The sequence below is a fragment of the Drosophila mojavensis genome, unplaced genomic scaffold (genome assembly GCF_018153725.1).
Source record: "Drosophila mojavensis isolate 15081-1352.22 unplaced genomic scaffold, ASM1815372v1 contig_108, whole genome shotgun sequence".
Classification (NCBI taxonomy): Eukaryota; Metazoa; Arthropoda; class Insecta; order Diptera; family Drosophilidae; genus Drosophila; species Drosophila mojavensis.
Genome location: NW_025318636.1, coordinates 1744095 through 1767995, shown reverse-complemented (window position 1 = coordinate 1767995; position 23901 = coordinate 1744095). Strand labels below are relative to the sequence as shown.

At 39.8% G+C, this 23901-nt stretch overlaps 1 protein-coding gene across 2 annotated transcripts; it reads left to right on the top strand.

Annotated features, from left to right (window-relative positions):
• Positions 1 to 1677: 1677 nt before the first annotated feature.
• On the top strand, positions 1678 to 8727 carry LOC122757191. Of its 2 annotated transcripts, none has more exons than XM_044008705.1 (2): positions 1678 to 2022; positions 7089 to 8727. In XM_044008705.1, exon 2 carries the CDS (start codon positions 7296 to 7298, stop codon positions 8331 to 8333), a length of 1038 nt encoding a protein of 345 aa, XP_043864640.1. In that variant the 5' UTR covers positions 1678 to 2022; positions 7089 to 7295; the 3' UTR covers positions 8334 to 8727. The 2 variants fall into 2 exon arrangements, with proteins under 2 accessions (XP_043864640.1, XP_043864620.1); XM_044008685.1 differs by having other exon boundaries at positions 6955 to 8727.
• Positions 8728 to 23901: the final 15174 nt, after the last annotated feature.

Genomic DNA, 23901 nt, shown 5'->3' with positions numbered 1-23901 from the left:
AAAACATTCAAGTTCAAATCAGGTGCCACTATAGTTAATTGTGAATGATTTTTCTTTTTTTTAATTTCTCAAATATTCAATATAATATGTAGATCATATGCTGAAAGTTTCATTAAATTCCGTTCAGTCAAAAATTAATAAAAATATAATCAAATATTTGGCCAATTAACAAACGCACGTGCAGCAGCTACAACAGCATCATATGCGTGTGCACACATACATTCAAACTTCTTCTAGAAACATTCGTTGAATCACATCAGCTGTTAGTTTCGTTTAGTTTTGGTAGATGGCGCAGCAGCAGTGAATCTATTTGAGTTTTGCCAGCGCCACTAGCAGGAGTGAGGTGGCCTAGTGTGTTAGCTGCATGACGCTCGATCGAGAAGTCGCGGTTCGAATCCCGATCGATGCAACTGATGTTAATTTTTTTTAATTGTTTCAAAATATTTTTATATTTTCATAAATGAGTTTTCTATGTAATTTATATTTTTAAATACACCGAAATTGAAATTTTATGTGCGTTTTTAATAGTTTGGTTATTCTAGCAGATTCTTAGAATCACATCAGCAGTTAGTTTCGTTTAGTTTTGGTAGATGGCGCTGCAGCAGTGAATCTATTTGAGTTTTGCCAGCACCACTAGCATGAGTGAGGTGGCCTAGTGTGTTAGCTGCATGACGCTCGATCGAGAAGTCGTGGTTCGAATCCCGATCGATGCAACTGATGTTAACTTTTTTAATTGTTTCAAAATATTATTTGGTATTTTATTTATATTTTTAAATACATCGAAATTGAAATTTCAGCCATACTAAATGGGCATTTTTATTTGTTGGGTTCAGGGTAGTATCTAGTCGAGCACTCTCGACTAGAGTTTTCTTACTTGTTTTAAGTATAATTTTAATTATTATGTTAGATATAGTTAATAAATCTACATTTAATTTTTTTTTTTAAGTTTTCTTACTAACACATTCTTTTTATAGCTTCATTAGTATCACTGACCATATTAGGCTGTGAGACGTGGGCATAGCTGGCCAGACTGGCAAATGAAATACCCCCATCGGGTCGGTGTTACTATTGAAATATCCTGTACTTTGATTAGGCTTTTTTTAATTTAAATTGACTCTCGTTTTTGTCAATAGCTTTATGAAATAAATAAATAAATAAATAAATAATGGTTTTGTTGAAATGTATGTAACAGGCAGAAGGAGGCGTGGCAGACCCCACAAAGTATATAAGTTAACGACAGACCCTACAAAAGGGCATTGCACCGGCCCAATTATATCACGGCTCAAGTGCATGCACTTTCGACACGTGCGCTTTGTCAGCTGAATACAACAGCAACGCAACCGCAACCGTGGGAGCCTATCGACAGCAATATTAATAAGATCAATGCACTTGGCCAAAACACATTCTGGTCAACGTGCGCATTTCTGCCACGAGCGCCGAGTCAGCGCACCGATCAGCAACCACCGTGAGAGCCATCGTGTCACAAGACACCTATTCAGCAGCAACAGCAGTGACCACGGCGGCAGCGACGCCAATAGCAGCAGCGGCAGCTTTCATATAAATATTACTTGTATAATTATTCTTAAGTTAGTTCTAATCCAGCTCCGAAAGTAAATAAATGTTTTTTTAATACAAAAACCGTTTTCGAATATTTAATTGGCGCCCGAGCAGGGACCCGCGTTCGTTACCACAGAAAAGTTTACGCGTCGAAAAACATAGTACCAACTATTGTTCGCGAGAGCACCTATAACGAAATATAGCTGCTAGTGAACGCGACGAAAATCTTTAGTGCCTAATCCGCAGCCACATCGTGAACGAGTGACTCTAACTACGTAAACGTGGTACGTTCGTCGGTCAAAAAAACCATTGTTGCCACCCTATAAGTGTCCGTCCGTAGGGTACCGCGTAATCGGAGTGCGTCGCAGGATCTTCAGTAACGGATAAACCACTAGCACTGGAATCTGAGGGAAGAGAGAAATCCGGACCACCATCGCGGGAGTCAACAATGCTGAAAATTATCTTGTAAGCATAGTAAATAAGATTTGAAAACAAAAATAAAGAAACTAGAAAAGAAAAGAATTAAAACAAATCAAGAAATATTAGTAATTAAGAAAAGAAAAACAAGAATTAAACAACAAATATTAACACCTAGTAAGAAGAAATAACAAGAAATATTAAACATTAACACTTAATAATTAAGAAAAACTCTGAAATTGTACTACTGAGCGATAATTGCGTTGCTCGGTATAGCGTATAGCCCGTCAAGCTATACAATAATAGCCAGGAAGATCACTGCGTTGATCGCTTAGGAATTTACCATTTACTAACACAAAATCAAAATCCTGAGAACATTTTCTGAAAACAAACCACCATCATTTTCCGCTTCGATAAAAATTCTTTAAATCTGTCCGTGACCATTGACGAACTAACGACCGCATTCTCTAAGATAAACATGCCACCACCAGAAAATACACTCCCGTCCACCAGCACAGGTGCCACAAGGCAAACCTTTCTGACTGAACCAATTGAGAATACGATAGAGAGATACCTTAGGAAGATATTGTCCGAGAAAGGCGATGAGTTACTTAAAACAGGTACAACCGTTTCAGTTGAGCAAGATCAGACGATTCTACCAGAACATATGGGACGAATCAATGAGTTAGACAAGTTGCCAGACGTTGTAAGGGTTTTAAAAGACTTTTCCGGGAATAGAGCAGAATTCACTTCATGGCGCAAAAGCGTAGACAGGATATTCGAGGCATACTCTACCGTACAGGGAACACCAAAGCACTATGGTATCTTAATGGTAGTAAGAAGCAAAGTAGTTGGCGAAGCCGATGCTGTATTAGAAGCATATAACACACCACTAAATTGGAAGGCCATATCTCAATGTCTCACTGATCATTTTGCAGACCGTAGAGATCTTAAGACATTAGAGTACCAACTCTATACTCTTAAGCAAAATGGACGATCAATAGACGAATTTTATCAAGCCGTTTATTATCATCTGTCTTTAATCTTGAATCAGATAAACAACCATGATTCATCTGCAGAAACAGTAAGGGCCATTATCGAGATATATAGAGACAAAGCATTTAGATACATTTATCAGAGGTCTCAACGGAGACTTATCAAGATTGTTAGCCATCAAAGAACCAACCGACCTTAAACATGCCCTTCACTTGTGCCGACTGATTGAGAACCAGTCGATTAGAGATTCTGTTAGTCCCATTAGAGCCCCTTCGCTTCCTCCGAAGAACAATTATCAAAACAAAACTACTCAATCCCCGTTTCGATACAACAATCCACACGTCTTAAATCAAACCAACTTCAATCCGAACCTGTACTATCCACCAAAGCCTAAGTTTAACCCCCAGAATTCAGTTTTTCCACCAAGACCCATATACCAACAACAACAACAACAATTCTTTAACGCACCGCCAAGACCAATAGCCCCAAAGCCACAACCGGCTCCACAACCAATGGAAGTCGACTCTTCTATCAGAACTAGGAACGTGAATTATATGAATAGGCCAAATAATAGTCAATTTGCTGGGAAAAGACCCTTATCTTCTAGGGCAGAAAACCCATTCAAGCATCAGAGACAATTTCATATCAATACTGGGGAAACCCAAGTAGATGATGAGGCTAACGCTTACGCAGATGCATATGCGAATGCATACGCCGCCGAAGCTTATGCCGAGGCATACGAGCAATGTATGAGTGAACAGGCTTACTATGCTGCTACAGAGGAGCAAGGTATCGTCGAAGCACCATACGAGAACGAAGCAACTACAGACAACCAGACTCAGGTAGAAATTGCTGATGTCAATTTTTTAGCTTAAATCGTTCCTCGTTACCTTACTTCCAATGCAAAACGAGGGACGGACAGGTATTAAACTTCCTCATTGATACTGGTTCCAACCAGAATTACATACAGTCTTCCCTAGTAAACAACGCAAAAGAAAACAAAGAAGTTTTTTTCGCTAATTCTATAGGTGGAAAAATAGCCATAACCCATCATATCTTTTTGAATCTATTTAACCTAAAAACCCCAATCAGATTTTTCGTATTGCCCACGCTAAAAACTTTTCATGGCATTCTAGGCAACGATACAATGAAACAACTCAATGTTGTTATCGATGTCAGGAATGATATCCTTATAGTAAATGGCAGTAATAAATTCCGTATTAAGCAATTACCCGCACAAGCAGTTAACAATATAAAGGTCCGAACAAGTCATATGTCCGATAAACAGAAAAAGATAATAGATCGACTTATTTATGAAACTAAACCGTTATTTGCAGACCCAGAGCAAAAATTAACTTACACGACTAAAGTAGTAGGAGAGATCCGAACCAATACCGACACCCCAGTTTACAGCAGGCATTACCCATATCCTATTGCTCTAAAGCAAGAAGTCGAAAAGCAGATATCAGAAATGCTTGACGACGGAGTCATTAGACCCTCTAGATCACCGTATAACGCTCCAGTATGGATCGTACCAAAGAAATCTGATGCCTCAGGAAAAATGAAATACCGACTAGTAATCGATTATCGCAAGTTAAATTTGGTCACAATCTCCGACTGATACCCTATGCCAGAAATAGGGGACATCATAGCCCACTTAGGGGACAATAAATTCTTCACGGTCCTCGACCTCAAAAGTGGTTTCCACCAAATTCCTTTGAAGGAGACAGACATAGAAAAGACAGCATTTTCTGTCAACGGAGGGAAGTACGAATTTACAAGACTACCTTTTGGTCTCAAGAATTCCCCTTCAATATTCCAAAGAGCCTTAGATGATATCCTAAGGGATCATGTTGGAAAAATATGCTATGTCTACATTGATGACATCATTGTTTTCAGCAAAACTGAAAACGAGCATGCTCATCACCTAAAACAAGTCTTCACGACTTTACTTAACGCTAATATGAAAGTCCAAATGGACAAATGTGAATTTTTCAAAAAGGAAGTGAATTTCCTAGGATTCACTATTTCAGACAGTGGCGTTAAGACAAATCCAGAAAAGGTTGAAGCGATTTCTAGATTCCCCATACCCAAAAATCTTAGAGAACTACGATCGTTCATAGGCCTCTCCGGTTATTACCGCAGATTCATAAAAGATTATGCAAAATTAGCTAAGCCTCTTACCACTCATCTCAGAGGTGAAGATGGTCGTATATCAGCAAAAGCATCAGATAAAGTACAGATAAAGTTAGATAACAAGGCAATAGAAGCATTTAACAAAATAAAACAAACTCTTTGTTCTAATGACGTAATCCTAAATTATCCAAACTTCTCTAAAGAATTCCATCTAACAACCGATGCTTCAAACTACGCAATCGGTGCAGTCCTTGAACAGGAAGGTAGACCCATTACTTTTATATCACGAACATCATCAAAAACAGAGGAGAACTATGCAACTAATGAAAAGGAAATGCTAGCCATAGTTTGGGCATTGCAAAACGAATTTACTTGTATGGAACTGCCAAAGTTATTATATTCACAGACCACCAACCAATAACCTTTGCTCTGAGTAATAAAAATCACAACGGAAAATTGAAACGTTGGAAGAGTTACTTAGAAGAGTTCAACTACGAGTTAAAGTACAAGCCAGGAACCACTAACATAGTAGCAGACGCTTTATCAAGAAACCCAATAAACGAAATCAATAGTACAGAAACCACAGTTATGAGTGATGAAAGTTCGTCACACAATCTCATCCCTACAATAGAAACACCTATTAACGTTTTCAAGAATCAGTTATTCATAATAATCGGCGAAAAGCATGATTATAAATTCGAAATTCCCTTTCCTACATACCATAGGCATACAGTAACACAACCCCACTTTACCGAAGACGAATTAATCGATATTTTCAAGAAACGACTTGACCCAAGACTTATTAACGGTTTATTTACTCCAGAACATGTTATGGGCAAAATACAGGAATTCTATCCACTTCACTTTTCAAATTATAAAATACGATATACCCAAAGAAAGGTAGAAGACATTACAAGCGTCGATGAACAGAATAAAATTATAACGCAAGAACATAGACGAGCACACAGAAATGCATCAGAAAATAAAGCCCAAATTCTAGAAAAATTTTTCTTCCCACAACTACACAAAAAAGTTAAGGAAATTACAAAAGCATGCTTAACATGCAGAGAGTCAAAATATGATAGACACCCTCCACATCCCGCAATTCAAGCAACACCAATTCCCAAATTTCCAGGTGAAATCATTCATATAGATATTTATATAACAGAAAATAAAACTATTTTAACTAGCATTGATAAATTCTCAAAATACGTTCAAGTCAAGATTCTAAACTCAAGAGCAGCAGAAGACATAAAAATCCCGTTAAGAGAAATACTAATTTCATTCGGTATGCCCAAAACTGTAGTAATCGATAACGAACGAGCTTTAAATTCAGCCTTCATAAAGTTTTTGTTGCAAGACCAGCTAGGTATCGAAGTTTATACAACCCCTCCATATAACTCAACAAGTAACGGACAAATAGAGAGATTCCACTCCACTCTTTCAGAAATAATGACTTGCCTAAGAAAAGACAATAAAGATATGAGTTTCACAGATACACTCTTTAAAGCAGTACAAGAATATAACGCCTCCTACCATTCAGTTACTAAAAAAAAACCAATAGAGATATTTTTCGGCACAACAGTTCAGGATAACCCAGAAAAAACAGAAGAGAATAGGAAGATAATATCCAACAAGCTACTAGATAAACAAAAATATGATTTAAATTACCACAATAAAGAGATACAGGAAATTAAAACTTACGAACCAGGGGAGATAGTCTATGTAAAAATAAACAAGCGCCTAGGTTATACAAGAAAGAAACTGTAGCAGAAAACAGGAATTCAACCATTAGAACAGCTTCAGGGAAAATTATCCACAAAAATAACATTCGAACGTAATTTACAGGATATTCGCACCGCTATGTCTGGGTATAACCACAATCCTCGACTACTCACACTCTCAGTTGATTCCGATAAAGACAGGAACTTCAGCAATGCAGAACGGAACTTTCAAAATTATTCACGTATTTGACATTTCAGAATATGAAAAAATCTCCGGAACTTTCGAAGAAACCCTTAACAATATAAGCAGCATGGAAATGGCTGGCCGGTACACCGGACCATAGTGACCACGAGGTTTTAATTACAAAAATTAATGAGCAATTAGAAAATAATAATAAACAAGTAGTTATCAATAGAGTATTGCAAGATAGAATCAATGAAATAACACAAACCTCAAATAACATAATGAAAATTGTAAAAGATCATTCTAATATTCAAGAGGAAAAAATCACGTTTTTTAAATACAAACTCCAAATCTTTAAAGACGATTTAACTAATTTAATTCATGCCATAGACTGGGCAAAAACAAATACAATAAACTCAATAATATTGTCAGAATCCGAAGTCAAAATAATAGAGCAGATACTAGAAAGAGAAAAAATCATGTTCTTAAATGCAGAAGAATTGTTAGAATTTAGCCAAATAAAAATCGCAAGTAATGGAAAAAATATACTCTATATAATCAACATACCTTTAATCTCAAATGAAGTTTGTACAACCATGTTAATTAAGCCAATTAAAAAAAAAAATTATATCAATGAAATAAAATTCGAAAATATTGTAAAATGCGAAAATTCAATCTATGCTATAAGAGACTCATGTGAGTCGCATAATGAAAAAACAATTTGTAATAAAAATAAGTTAGTCGACTTAAGAAATGATACTTGTACTCTGTTACTATTAAAAAGCCAACCTCCAAACTGCCGTGCTATCAACAATCAACACGTACCCAACCACGAACAGCTGTTTGTCGGAACAATATTGCTCAACGATTTCAATGGATCAATCAAGATCGACGAAGAGGAAATAGAACTCCATGGTACCTTCCTGGTACAATTCGAAAACTCCACGATACGCATCGAAGATGACATATACGAATCAAAAGTAATGTCCTTCGCAGAAGCCACCCCACCGCTATTTCAAATCATGGCGAAAACAAACAAGATCGACGAAGTCCTTTCACTGCAAATGCTCAAGGAAATAAATCTAAACAACACAAGAAAATTAGAAACCCTAAAGAGCAGCAACGATATAAGAGCAACAATCAATATAACTCTCTCTGGAACTCTACTGATAATTATGGCCATAGTTGGATATTTGCTAAAACGAAAGACCCCAGCCACCACAGGCCAAGTCACAACACCCGAAGCAGAAAAGAGAGAAAATGCTCAAGTTTTCTATATTGCGACCGAGGACGTCCGCATCCAAGGGGGGAAGAGTTAACGACAGACCCTACAAAAGGGCATTGCACCGGCCCAATTATATCACGGCTCCAGTGCATGCACTTTCGACACGTGCGCTTTGTCAGCTGAATACAACAGCAACACAACCGCAACCGTGGGAGCCTATCGTCAGCAATATTAATAAGATCAATGCACTTGGCCAAAACACATTCTGGTCAACGTGCGCATTTCCGCCACGAGCGCCGAGTCAGCGCACCGATCAGCAACCACCGTGAGAGTTATCGTGTCACAAGACACCTATTCAGCAGCAACAGCAGTGACCACGGCGGCAGCGACGCCAATAGCAGCAGCGGCAGCTTTCATATAAATATTACTTGTATAATTATTCTTAAGTTAGTTCTAATCCAGCTCCGAAAGTAAATAAATGTTTTTTTAATACAAAAACCGCTTTCGAATATTTAATTTATATATTCCTGATCAGGGCGACGAGCTCAGTTGATTTGGCCCTGTCCGTCTGTTCGTCCGTCCGTCTGTCCGTATGTATGAACGCGTCGATTTCAGAAGATATAAGAGCTAGAGACTTCAAATTTTTTTAATGTCCGTAATTACAGCGCGCATATCAAGTTTATCATCCCGATCTTTTTTTATCGATAAAAAACCTTATCGAAAACCAGATATAAAATTATATCTCCTACATCTTTATTGCTAGAGTCTCAAAATTTTTTTGCAATTTATGCAATTTCGGTTTTTGTTAAAATTTACCCCCACCCCCATATCCACCCCCTCACCACCATGTTTGTAAAAAGCGTATTTCAAATGCTAGAGACTTGTGCTTTAGCAAATACATGCATATTTATTTATTTATTAATTTATTTATTTCTTAAAGCTATTGACAAAAACTAGAGTCAATTTTAATTTAAAAAAGCCTATACAAAGTACAGGATATAATTTCAATAGTAACACCAACCCGATGGGGGTATTTTATTTGCCAGTCCGGCCGGCTATGCCCACGTCTCACAGCCAAATATGGTCAGTGATACTATTGAAGCTATGAAAAGAATGTATTAGTAAGAAAACTTAAAAAAAAAAAAAAATATTAAAATGTAGGTTATTAACTATATCTAACATAATTAAAATAATTCTTAAAATAATACAAAAAAAAAAAAATAATAATAATAATAATAAAAAAAAAAAATAAATAAATAATAAAAGGAGTTAAAAGAAACAATAATGAAAAAAAAAAAAAAAAAAAAGAATAAAATAAGAAGAGATAAAGTATAGAAAAAGAAAAAGGACGGTTATAAAAGAAGTTGCAAGAAAAGTTAATAAAAAGAATAAGAAATAATAAAAAGAAAAGAGTAAGGGAAGAGCCAAAAATAGAGTATAAGAATAGAATTGAGAAATCACTAACACAACATTAGCAGCAAAAACGTATGCCAATGCTTATGCCTGGGCATTGTGAGTGATTTCCCTAAGATAAGCTGATAGTAAACTTTTTATTTTAGGAGGAGAGAGCTCTAAGGAAAAAACGTGATAATATTTATTAAAATTAACACAAAGAACATGAAACGCACTGTGTAAAGAATAATCCCTAGTGCACACAGGTAAATGAAGCGGACGATAGTGTCTAGTTGCTCGGGACGGAACCGAAAAATTTAGACGACCCAACAAAGAGGACGAATCAATATCACCACTAATCAATTTATGCAGAAAAACAATTCCTAAAATTGTTCTGCGATTGGTTAGCGATGGAAGATCAATTAGCTGGAGCCTACTATGATAAGACGGTAATCGTAAATTACTGTCCCATCTAAGGTCTCTTAAGGCAAAGAGGAGAAACTGTTTTTGGACCGATTCGATACGATCCTGATACAGTTTATGTTGCGGAGACCATACGACAGAGCAATACTCTAGGATAGGACGCACAAGCGAAGTGAATAAGCGCTTGGTAGTAAAAGGACCTTTAAATTCCTTAGACCAACGTTTAATAAAGCCAAGCACACTTTTGGCTTAATTAATGATGGTAGAAATATGAAGATTAAAGTTAAGTTTACAGTCAAAAAGGTTTAATTTTATAATCAACATTTAGAGGAACGGTACGACTTAAGGTCATTGTCATACACTTTGAGTCCAGCTGGTTTGCCACACACCAAAGTTGAAATGCATTTAGGTCATCTTGAAGGTGATGATGTCCATTTGCACTGGAGTATGGGAGGCAAAGTTTTACATCATCAGCATACATAAATATAGTGGAATACGAGATACAACTAGGAAGGTCATTTATAAAAAGGGAAAAGAGCAATGGGCCCAAATGGCTACCCTGAGGTACACCAGACGAAACAAAGATAAGTTTAGACATAACTGTTCTCAGCAAGACTCTTTGGGTTCTACCCGTTAAATAGGATGAAATCCAATAGACAAGACTGGGTGAAAATCCTAAGCGTTCAAGCTTAAGAATTAGTATGTGATGATGTACTGAGTCAAATGCTTTACTGAAGTCCGTATAAATAACATCGGTTTGCATTTTTTTGGAAAAGCTGTCATTAACAAGCGAAGTGAACTCAAGTAAGTTAGAGGACGTTGATCGATTTTGAACAAAACCATGTTGAGATGGTTGAATAATCGATTTGCAAAAATGCTGCAAGGCCGATGTTATGATTTTCTCAAATAACTTCGGAATAGCAGATAATTTCGCGATGCCTCTATAATTGGAAATATCAGATCTTCCACCTTTTTATACCCTGAACCCATTTTCAATGGGAAATCAGGGTATAATGGTTTTGTTGCAATGTATGTGAGAGGAAGAAGGAGGCGAGGCCGACCCCACAAAGTATATATATTCTTGATCAGGGCGACGAGCTGCGTTGATTTGGCCCTGTTAGTCTGTCTGCCTGTCCGTCTGTCCATATGTTTGAACGCGTCGATTTCAGATGTCCGTATATATAGCGCGGAAATCGAGTTTATCACCAAAAATCGATAACTCATCCCGTTATTTTTTTATCGATAAAAAACCTTATCGAAAATCAGCTATAAAATTATATCTCCTACATCTTTAAAGCTATGCTCTTCAAATTTTAATTAATTTAAAATGGAATAGTATTATTATTAATCGTAAGTATATTGTGGTAAAAATGAATAAGAGCATTTAATGGTTTAAGAATATTTCGATCTATAATACATTGCCTATCATAATTATAGCCCACTTTTAATCCACTGAAACGAATCGGCTGAAAATTTTTCCTCAAAATCTTTAAAAATGAGTAGTTCAATATTTCAATTATGAATGGCAAAAAACTTTTTCACTTAAAATTTACGATTTAATAATGATTTCTTAAAAAGAAGTCAAAAACAAAGAAAACCAGCACCATTTGCTGTATCAAAATTATAGCCCATATTCGTATTTTTATAAAAAAAATCAGAATATGGGCTATAATGGAAAAACTAATGTTAATACTTAGTCCGGCCTCCATTTGCCTTAGTTAACTCAAAAATTCTCTTCCTCATTGAAACCACTAAATTTAATAAAAGGTCCTTTTCGAAACTTTGTCATTCACTTAGAATTTGTGTTTTAAGATATCCAACTGTCTCCAACTGGCGATTTTTGGCATACACACGTCTTGCAAGATTATCCCAGACATTTTTATCGGGTTGAGATCCGAAAAACATGCTGGCCAGTCAAGGACATCAACATGACATTCCTCCAAACACTCCTTTGTACGTCTGCTCACATGGATTCTGACATTATCCTGTTAGAAAACCATTGGTTTCTCACGTAATTCCCTTGAATATGGAATGAGACTACTATCCAGAGCCTGAATATACTCTTCACTGTTCATTCGGTTCGTTACAAACTTTAATTCCCAGGTACCAAATGAAAAAAATGGACCCCAAATCATGACTGAGCCACCTCCAAAGTCTGTCCTTGAAAAAAAACATAGGATCCTTCCTCAAATCATGCTAAAAAGTATCAAACCCATCAGGACTATCCAGGTTAAACTTCTTCCCATCAGAAAATTTGACCTGTTAGTGTAAAAATTTATAAATATACTGTAAGCCGAAAGACGATGATTCAAACGCGCGTATGTCAGATCGGTCGCAGTATGTCCTTCGGCAAAACCAAGTCGAGCAACCTTGTGGCGACTTAGCAACATGGATGCTTTGGTCAGTTTAGACCTATTTATGATTCCTGAGCTCTTAAGTACTCGCTAAACAGTCATCGCTGACATAGATTCGGCCACATGTGAGGCCAAAGCTGTACAAGCGGTTGGGTTGTTGCTGGCTTTCTTAATAATTTTGCGTTTATCGTGCACAATTAGTAACGGTTTTCATCCAGTACGTCTTCTTGATCCTTATTTTTCGTGGTTATCCAAAAATATTTTAATTACACTTTGACTTCTTTTCAAAATTCGTAAAATACTCTAAATAGACTCTCCTGACTCGAAAAGTGAGAAAATATGGCCCTTTTCATAATAATGTAATTGTTTTCCAAGCGGCATCTCTTAAAAACTATCTAAATTTACTTAATTACAATGTCTGTAAAGCCAAAAGTCTGTTCCGCACTTAATAAATTCAAATTTGCGACAGTGGGCTATAATCATAATACACAAAAATGCAAGCAAAAATGCTAGCACAGAGCAAAACATGCTCCAGTCTACAAAATTATGAGATGAAATTGATATTGTGTGACACAAAGTTCTTCGAGGATATTGTAACAATTTATTCCTATCTAATATGGAAGTTCTTGAACCAGTATCAATCAAGGCAGTGATTATTTCATTGTTTAAAGCTAACTTAATTAAGGGAAGTGATTTTTCGAGGCAATTGTATGTAAATTTGCATGGCAAGAACAGTTATTTTGCTCAGACTCAGATTCATGAGTGATGTTTTCATTTTGATTATCATTTTTAAATTGGCTACAGTTAGCTTTATCTACTGCGACATGATCAATTTCCATTTTTATACCCTGAACCCATTTTCAATGGGAAATCAGGGTATAATGGTTTTATTGAAATGTATGTAACAGGCAGAAGGAGGCGTGGCAGACCCCATAAAGTATATATATTCTTCATCAGGGCGACGAGCTGAGTTGATTTGGCCCTGTCCGTCTATCCGAATGTGCGTATGTATGAACGCGTCGATTCAAATTTTTTTTTAAATGTCCGTATTTACAGCGCGGATATCAAGTTTATCATTAACAAGTAAGAAAGCTCTAGTCGAGACTGCTCGACTACGAGATCCCCTGAACCCTTAGAGCAATAGATATTTCAATAATTTTTCGCGTCTTTCAGCTTACACAAGAAACACGCACACACACACACACACACACAGACATACATACACACACACGCATACACACACGCATACACACACGCATACACACACACATACACACACACACACGAATACACACACAAACGCATACACACACACACACATACACAAACACATACACACACAAGCACCCACGCATAAACACGCATGGGCTGCAGTGTGCGCTTACTATGAGAACTTAATTGTTCAAAACCTTTTTTTTGTGAAACTTTAGATTATGATTATAACATGGATATGCATGCAATTGCCAAAGCACAAGTCTAGTATTTGAAATACGCTTTTTACAAAAGTGATGGTGAGGGGGTGAATTTAGAGGTGGGGGGTAAATTTTAACAAAAACCGAAATTGTATAAATTGCATATAAGCATACATTAAAAATTTGGAGAAATCGATAAAAAAAGATCGGGATGAGTTGTCGATTTTTATACCCTGAACCCATTTTCAATGGGAAATCAGGGTATAATGGTTTTGTTGAAATGTATGTAACAGGCAGAAGGAGGCGTGGCAGACCCCACAAAGTATATATATTCTTGATCAGGGCGACGAGCTGAGTTGATTTGGCCCTGTCCGTCTGTCCGTATGTATGAACGCGTCGATTTCAGAAGATATAAGAGCTAGAGACTTCAATTTTTTTTTTAAATGTCCGTAATTACAGCGCGCATATCAAGTTTATCATTAAAAATCGATAACTCATCCCGATCTTTTTTTATCGATAAAAACCTTATCGAAAACCAGTTATAAAATTATATCTTCTACACCTTTATTGCTAGAGTCTCCAAATTTTTAATGTATGCTTATATGCAATTTATACAATTTCGGTTTTTGTTAAAATTTACCCCCCACCCTTAAATTCACCCCCTCACCCTCACTTTTGTAAAAAGCGTATTTCAAAAACTAAAGACTTGTGCTTTGGCAAATACATGCATATCCATGTTGTTATCATAATCTGAAAGTTTGAAGATCGTATGTCCACAAAAAAAGTTATTAAACAATTAAGTTCTCATGGTAAGCGCACACTGCAGCCCATGCGTGTTTATGCGTGGGTGCTTGTGTGTGTATGTGTTTGTGTATGTGTGTGTATGTGTGTGTGTATGCGTTTGTGTGTGTATGCGTGTGTGTGTGTATGCGTTTGTGTGTATGTATGGCGTTTGTTCGTGCGTGCGTATGTGTGTGTGTGTGCGTGTTTCTTGTATAAGCTGAAAAACGCGAAAAATTATTGAAATAGCTATTGCTCCAAGGGTTCAGGGGATCTCGTAGTCGAGCAGTCTCGACTAGAGCTTTCTTACTTGTTTATATAAGGGAATGATGAAAGATTCTTTCCAAATTGAAGGGAACACAGAAGTATCCAAGGACAAGTTAAACAATTTTAGTAATTGTGACTGAAGAGAAACACTGCACTCTTTAATCACACAACTAGGAATATTATCAGCACCAGGAGAGAAAGATGATTTCAATGTCCTAATGGCTGCATCCACAGAGGATGCAGTAACTTTGGGAGTATTTATAGATCCATATTTAGGAAGAGAATATGGATATGAGTTGCTGTAGAGATCAGCAGAAGAATAAGTGGATTGAAAAAAATCAGCAAATAGATCAGAGGAATCCTGATCATTGCAAGTTTTTTCACCTCCAAGGACAAATGAGGACGGCAAACCAGAGGATTTACGCTTCGAGTTTACAAATGAGAAAAATTGTTTGGGATCTCGAGTAAACTGACGTTTGCAACGTGTAAGATAATTCTCATAACAGCTAAAATTTAAAAGATTGAAGTTTGACTTGGCAATGGAATATTTGGACCAGTCAATACTTGAACCAGACTTTTTGTAATTTTTAAAGCATTTGGTTTTAATGTTTCTCAAGTTCGAAAGAGTTTTGGTGAACCAAGGTGGCTTATTTGAAACTGGCGAAATACGGCGGAGAGGGACACAAACATCCAAAATAGAGTTTAAGGTAGAATAAAAAAACGATGATGCTAAATTAATATCAACCGACTCATATAAAATAGACCAGTCTGTTGAATTAATTAGTTCGTTAAGCAAAACGAAATTGCATTTACGATAACAGCGACTAAGTTTAGAAGGCATTGGAGTAGTAGAGGGAGGATTATCGATAGTTAATGAAACCTCTAAAGTGGGGTGATATATATCCTCAGGTAAGGAGAAAGGAGTTGATCTCGCGACATTAATGAGCGAATCATGATTAACAAACACAAGATCAAGAGTGCGATTAAGATGGTTTGAAATAGAGTTCATCTGAAACATAGACAGGTTAAACAATTCATCAAAAAGATAGTGATCAATTGTCGGAATAAAGTAATTTGCATTACAAGTTGAAGACCAAGAAGTGTTCGGAATATTAAAATCACCCAACACAAGAAGACAATCTCTATCATATACATGTTCATTAACTTGTTTAATACAATTTATGTGGTGAGCATAAACTTGTACATCAGAAGAGGGAGGGATATAAGAACATGTGATGTATAATAAGCACGATGGGAGAGTTAATTTAACCGCTATAATCTCCACAATATGAAGGGACAAAAAGGTAAACGCAATTAACACCCCACCACCTCTGCGCGACGAACGGTCGAGTCTATAAATAGTGAAATTACTTGAAAGAATTTCACTATTATGAATATTATTACTTAGCCATGTTTCAGTGAAAGCGATAATATCATATTGTACACTGAAACTATGCAAGAAAAGACTTTTCAGTTTTGAGTTTAAGCCACGTACATTTTGATAAATCAGGGACAGCTGAGAAGAGGTTTGTAAGTAATTTAGTTTTTTGGTACAACGTTTGATGAAGATTGCACCGAAGGTAAATTTACTGAAATAGGCATCGATCTGTTACGAGTTTTGGGTTTAAATTCATGAACAACTACATGAGGTGGCCAGAAATTAGGGTCACAAAGGGTTTTAAAGTATTCTACAGGCACATTGATTTTGAACGAAGCAATTTCACGCGGTGTCGCGAAACTAAACTTCGGTATAAAAACATTAGCCGGAATCTTATTTGAGATAAAAGCCGATACTGCCTCAATGGTAGTGTCAGATGAAAGCCTAGATAAGAAAACTTGCTTTCTAGGAGAGACAACAGATAAGGTAATGCTAGGAGAGGCTGACTTATTGTCACGCTTTGTTTGAGCAAGAATAGAAGTAGTAACCAAATTTGGGACAGGGGCTTGACTTTCAATAGAAGCCTCAATAGGAGAAACAGATATGGGACAAGGTGAAGGCGGATCTAGAGAATTGGGAGCCGACGACAAAACAGAAGCGCAAGGTGAGGGAGGAGCAAGTGAATTAGGTGACGGTACTATTACAGAAGGAGTTACCGACAACAAAGGAGTCTCCAATTGAGAGAGAGAACTTTCAAAGCCATACTGATTTAATATTTCTTCAGCAGCAGCCATGTCACTGGTCAACTGCATAGAAATCTTCTTCAGTTTTAAAAATGGAGCCCTCACAGCACTATACATTTTAGAAAAGTTTATCTGCTTTTCCAAGCAAATCGGACAAGACGAGCGTATGCCTCCACTACCAGCTTTAGTAGTACACATAATCTTGTCATATTCACACCCACTAAGACCTGCACACTTAGTATGCATCATGTTATCACACAGCCAGCAACTTATAAATTGCGCTTGTGCAGAATCAACTGTTTGCCTGAAAGTGCAAGCTTTTTTGCATCATAATCATATTCTGAAAGTTTCATGAAGATCGTATGTCCAAAAAAAAGTTATTAAACAATTAAGTTCTCATAGTAAGCCAACACTGCAGCGTGTTTATGCGTGGGTGCTTGAGTGTGTATGATTTTGTGTATATGTGTGTATGTGTTTGTGTATGTGTGTGTGTATGTGTGTGTGTGTGTATGCGTTTGTGTGTGTATGCGTGTGTGTGTGTGTATGTGTGTGTGTATGCGTGTGTGTGTATTTTTTTTTTTTTTTTATATTCATTTATTGTCAAAATTATATAACAAATTGCAAGTTGCGTGGTGGCTAGGATAGCGCGCGGTGCTTGCGGGACGGCCGTAAAGCATTGCTTCGCAAGCACTATGCGCTACTTTAGCCTGGGACAGCTCGTCTTCTCAGTCGCTCGACTCTGCGGTGCTCCATCATCACCGTGGCCCCGAAGGTGCTTGTTAGTTCCCAAGCTTCCTCCGATTCCAGCATGGCGTTGACTAAGTTGTCCGCTCTGATGGAGCGGCCCACTGCCTCTTCCAGACGACGCCTCTCCTCCAGGAACCGTCCACATTCGAAAAGAATGTGGTTGGCGTCTTCCACATGCCCTCGCTCGCACCAGGGGCACTCGTCAGATTCCTCGTGGCCAAAGCGCTTCAAATAGCTCCGAAAGCATCCATGACCCGAGAGGATCTGCGTAAGGTAGAAGTTAACCTCGCCATGTTTGCGGTTAACCCATGGTTCAAGCTCCGGGATGAGCTTGTGCGTCCACCGCCCTTTAGCTGAGCTATTCCACCTTCTTTGCCATCGTGCGATGCTGTTCGCCCTGACAGCGTTGAGTCGCGTAAGCCCGTGCGAATTCCGCTCCACGGCTTCGGCGACCAAATACTCCAGTGGCACCATACCGGCTATGACGAGCGCCGCGTCATCGGAGATAGTCCTGAAAGCGCAGCTGACTCTGATTGCGCTCAGCCTGTAGATCGCGCAAATGCCTCGGCTGTAGCTCGGCGTTGCCATCGCTCTTGCCCATATTGGCGCAGCATAGAGGATGACAGACCTAATGACGCTCATTAGGAGGAGACGTCGTTGCTGTTTAGGTCCCCGCGTGTTAAGCATGATTCTCGAGAGCTCTACAAGAATCAGCTGCCTTTTTATGCACATATTCTAAGTGCTCGCGGAAAGGTAATCTTGTGTCTATCATGACACCAAGATATCTTATCGCCCTCTTTGACGCAATGGTGACGCTGCCGATCTTTATATTGGCAGTTTCCACTCTTTTGCGACTGCTGACTGGGATAACTTCGGTCTTGTGTGCCGCTAGCTCGAGCCCAGCTCCTGTCAACCAGCTTCGTCTGTGATTGATACTTTCGCTGCACATATCCTCTGTATCTTTGAGCTCCTTTCCTATGGCTACGACAGCTACATCATCAGCAAAGCCAATGGTGTGCGCGCCTGCTGGTAGTTCCAAGCGCAGTACGCCGTCGTACATGATGTTCCAGGGGAGAGGCCCCAGCACTGAGCCTTGGGGTACTCCAGCTGACACTGTATGAGTTTGGGGACCCTCACTCGTGTTGTATACCAGTGTTCTTCCTCTGAAGTAGCTCTTTATTATCTCTCTTAGATATTTAGGGATATTATATTGTGACAGCGCATTCAGTATCATATCCCAACTAGCTGTGTTGAAGGCATTCCTTACATCCAGGGTCGCGATGATGCAGTATTCCTTCGTCTCGTTTCTCCATCTGGTGCCTTGAATAGCAGAAGTGGCCAGACCGACAACTTTGTTAAGCGCGTCCGTTGTTGACCGGGCCTTCCGGAATCCAAATTGGTTTGTTGACAGGCTTCCGGCGCTTGCAATCGCAGTCTCCAGCCTGGAGCAGATCAGTTTCTCAAACACCTTTCCCATGGTGTCTAAGAGACAGATCGGTCTGTACGAAGATGGCTCATCTGGTGGTTTGCCAGCCTTGGGTAGCAATACCAGATTCTGGGCTTTCCATTTTGCCGGGAACGTCTCTTGGATCAGGCATTCGTTAAATAATTCGGCGAACGTACTTGGGTGCAAGGCGAGGGCTAGCTTTAGCGCACGATTTGGGATCCCGTCCGGCCCTGGAGCTGTGTTGGTTCTAAGACCTCGGAGAACTACTGATATTTCTTCCTCTGTAACTAAAACAATTTCAGTGCTCGTTGAGCCCTGATCAGCAGACTCGGACTCAGGGGCGTGAATGGAGCTTAAACTTTCTGGAAAGAGTGTTTCCACAATCGATTTAAGCTCCAGACGATCCGTAGGCTGCACCTGCCTACCTGCGTATAGTCTTTTAACTACTATCTTATATGCCCTGCCCCAAGGGTCATATTCGGCTGAGTCGCACAACTGTAAAAAACATTCTCTTTTGCGTGCCCGAATGGCCTTCTTCAGCTGTCTTCTAGCTGCCTGGTAAGCTAACTGTTTCTCAAGAAACGTTGGCCTACCGCGAGCCCGTTGGTAGCTTCTTCTCGCCTGGATGCATTTGCGACGAATGTCACCTATTTGTGCATTCCACCAATACGTAGGCTCATGTTGTCGCGTGAACTGCTTGCGGCGTAACATGCTGCTATTGCAGGCACTCTGTATTTGGGCTACCATTTGGCATGCTCTGGCCTCAGCATTACCAATTGTACCCAGAGACTGAATGGCCTCTGAAAAGACCGCGGGATCAAAAGTATCTAGCCGATACGACTCCCTCCACAATGTTGACGCCCTGGCAGGTGGCTCACCTATTGTGAACAGAAGTGCCGTATGATCGCTGCCCATATAGCTATCGCAATGGCTCCATGTTGCTCCCCGAAAGAGGGATGAAGTGACAAAAGTAATGTCGATAACAGACCCGTATCCCGCCCGACTGAAGGTGTACTCATGGCCAGTGTTGAGCAGTGCAACATCTAGTGTCGCGAAGATCTCCAGTAGGATACGACCTCTGGCATTTGTTGTGGGGCTACCCCATTCTAGCGCCCAGGAGTTAAAATCTCCAGCTATAATGGCCTTCCGACCCCTAGCATCCTCGGCAAGCTCGTCTAGCACCGTCGTGAATTCACTGAGCTGCATGCTGGGGGCCAGATAGCAACTGTAAAGCCATAAGCTACCATATCGGCCACGTACGAACCCATTGAATGACTTAACATTCGAAAGTAAGTTCGTTGAGTTGCCGCATACCCACAACGCAGCTTTGCCATTAACGTCTGTTGACCATGTCCTAGGGCAGCTGGTTCTACAGTGGTGAGGCTCACTGAGAAAAGCTACATCTATACATTTTTCCCTAATGGTCTGCTCTAGAAGATCTTGGGCAGCAACACAATGATTTAAGTTAAGCTGCAAAAACCTTAACATTTCATTTTACGAGCAGCTTCACGGTAAGATGGGCACTTGAAGCTGCCTGCTGAATGGTCCGTCTGCTTTTCACCTTTCCGGATGCAGAGGCTACATTTTGGTGGCTTGGTACATGCTTTTGCACTGTGACCCATCTCTCCACACCTGAAACAGGCGCCCTTTAAGTCACAGTCGCTGCCGCAGTTTGCTGCCATATGACCGTAATCGAGGCACTTGAAACAGCGTTTAGGCTGCTCCACGGCTCGGATACGGCAAACTACCCATCCTATTCTAATTTCGGACAGCTCGAGCAGAGTTTTAGCTTTCCCAATTGGAAGAGCAACCGTAGCTCTTTGCTGTCCACCAAAAGCTGGCCGAAGCGATTTGATAGCCTCAATGGGGAGTGAGCTATCCTTCAACTCCACCCTAATTGCCTCCAAGATCTCCTCTTTGGTCGCTAACTCATCTAGATCGCGAATCTCAACTTGAGCCGATTCGGTAAGTGTTTTAACTACCGCTCGGTCTCCCAAGGCCTTGCCTACAGCTTCGTGCAGAGCCTCAGCGCTATGCTCCGGCTTCCTACTCAGTTGCAATAAAAGGTCCCCCTTAGCTGTCTTCCTAATGCCTTGAACGTCGCTGCTCAGATGCTTCAAATTTGGGTCGCTTTTAACTACACGAAGCATGTCCTACGCCTGAAATCGCAATCGCGTCAGTCCTGGTACGTTTTTGCATAGGCTTTCGCCTTTTAACGACTGTCCAGCTGCTCTGGTTTGTCTGTCGAGCGGCCTGGTTTGAAGTTTCAGCTGTAGCCCGTGGAGCCATTGGTTCTTTTGGGTTCGCTGCACTTCTATTGGGCCTCGGCTTTTTTGAGGGAGTTTTCCTCTGTTCGGAGGCAACTTCCCTCGACCGCTTGGGAGTATTGCTACCTACTGTAGCACTAATGCTCGCTGCCTTAACGTTTTCGCCTACTTTTTTGAGTGGCGTGGTCTGCACCTCACAGTTTTTAACCGAACGGTTGCAGAACGCTTCGGCCGTCTTGTGAAGGCTGACCAGCCTAGCCAGCTCCTATCTCATTAAGGCATTTATATGCCGCTGACCCCCAAATAAGGCAGACAAACCCTCTAGTGTAGCTCCTATTTGAGCTAACGCTTCTTTTAGTGACTTGGGTGCCTGGCACTCAGCCACTGGAGCCTGGTTAGAAGTCGACGGCTGCGCCAACGCCCTCTGTTGTTGCTGCGGCGATCGCTGCAACGAGGAACGACGCGCAAAAGCTTGCAGCTCGTCCTCCATCATGGCATCCATTTCTGCTCTGACTACCACGGCGTGAAGCCTGTAGTGGGCAATGGCTACTAAAATAATCTGAGTTTACAACCCGCAGTAACTTAAACTCAACTTGACTACAGCGAGAGCCCGAAAGTATGCACTACTTTTAATAACTGCTACTTCACTCCAGCAGCTAGGTTGCTGTCTTTGCTAAGGCTTAGCAACTCACCAACGTTAGTGAGCAGCTGATTGCCCGATGCAATTTCCAGCACTACTAACAGCTGTTAGACTGAATGCACCTGATTATTATACTCATTCACGAAAGTGAATCAGTATATTGGTTTTGTGCAATGTTCGTCTGTCCGTCTGTCCGTATGAACGCAATCTATTTCGGCGCTATTGAAGCTAGAGACTTGAAATTTGGAACACATACTCGTGTATATCTCCGATTTATGAAGTGTTAAAATTTTCCCGATCCGCCCACTAGGGGCGTGGCAAATCGGAAAATGCACTTTCCGATATACCAGAAATCATGTTAGTTAAAGAGCTAGAAAGCTGAAATTTAGTATGTAGGTCCGCGTCGACTACCCAAGATCACGAGCTATGGCGGATATATCTACCCCCATTGGGGGCGTGGCAAATCGGATAAAACGGTATCTCCTAAAGTTGTAAGCCTAGAATGCTGAAATTTTGCACGTTAGCTAATGTTATGATTCTAACTAAAGACAAAATTATAAGTCTACGCCCATTAGGGACGTGGCAAATCGGACCTGAAGATATAGTGACCAAAAATGAGTTGTCTAAGCCCAGTTGGGGCGTTGAAAATCGGAAAAATCTGTATTTTCTACAGTATTAGAGTATTAGAGCGAAACTTAACTACTAAATTGTTGATGGGATGTGAAACTCATTCCGCAGTCGGTAACGCCCGACTGCAACGTTCTTACTTGTTATTAATTGCGCAAGTGTGATGCCTAGTGACAAAACTTTTCGCGCTTGAAAAAGACAAGGAAAGAGAAAAGCCCTGACGCCAAAACAATGACGCTATTGCCCCCCTCTCTTGCACAACTGGATTCTACCACCGGGGTACTCCACGAACCGCCGCGCAGTAAGTCTCTGGTAGCTTTCGAGGACGCTGGGTACGTTGCACCCACAGCATACACGTTTTCTTTAGATATTTCCACTTTCGCAGGGATAAACTCGGAACAAGCTATAGTCAACGATGGATCACAATAACATCGACCGCACTCCACGAAAACGCAACTCGAACTCCGTGTATGTGTTGTGTGTATGTTTTGATCGGTTAGCGAAGGTTACTATTAGAGGTGGGCACGGGCCGGGTTTTTATCGGGTACCCGTGGGCACCCGCGCTTACCCGTGGGTATCGAGTTTCGAGTTGGGTGCGGGCGGGTGCGAGTTACGCCGCTCAACCCGTTTTACCCGAACAAATCATATTTTGGAGACCGTCAAAAGCATGATGGTTGAAATTTATGATATGCAAAATGATTCAATTGAGGACGCGAGGATTAAAAACTCTCCGACAAATTTGAATCTTGAATTTCTAGAGTTTTTGGACAAAAATCAACCAAAACAAGTAAGAAAGCTCTAGTCGAGAGTGAATATACATGAAGTTTATAAATAAATTAAAAATAAAATGTTTATCATTTAATTATTAATTTTATTAAGCTCTATATCCTGAAAGAATATAAATCATTTGACAGAAAACAATAGTTTTAAATATTCCGCGCAACATGTAACATCGATGTTTTCTTCAAAACACATCGAAAACATCGATGGTGGTAAACATCGATGATATTCCAGCTCTGATGTCTAGTCTATGTGTTCTCTGGTCAGTGGTGATATCTGGTCCGTGCCATATGATTAGTGGTTGGCGTCTGTAGCGGTATATCGACATCGGGAAATTCCATCGATCTATCTTATAATTCATAACAGAAACTCCATCGATACTATCGATATTTCCATCGATGGTTT

Excerpts from the sequence above, each read along its gene's own strand:
- LOC122757191 (XM_044008705.1), top strand. The coding sequence starts at position 7,296 with ATGAAAATTGTAAAAGATCATTCTAATATTCAAGAGGAAAAAATCACG.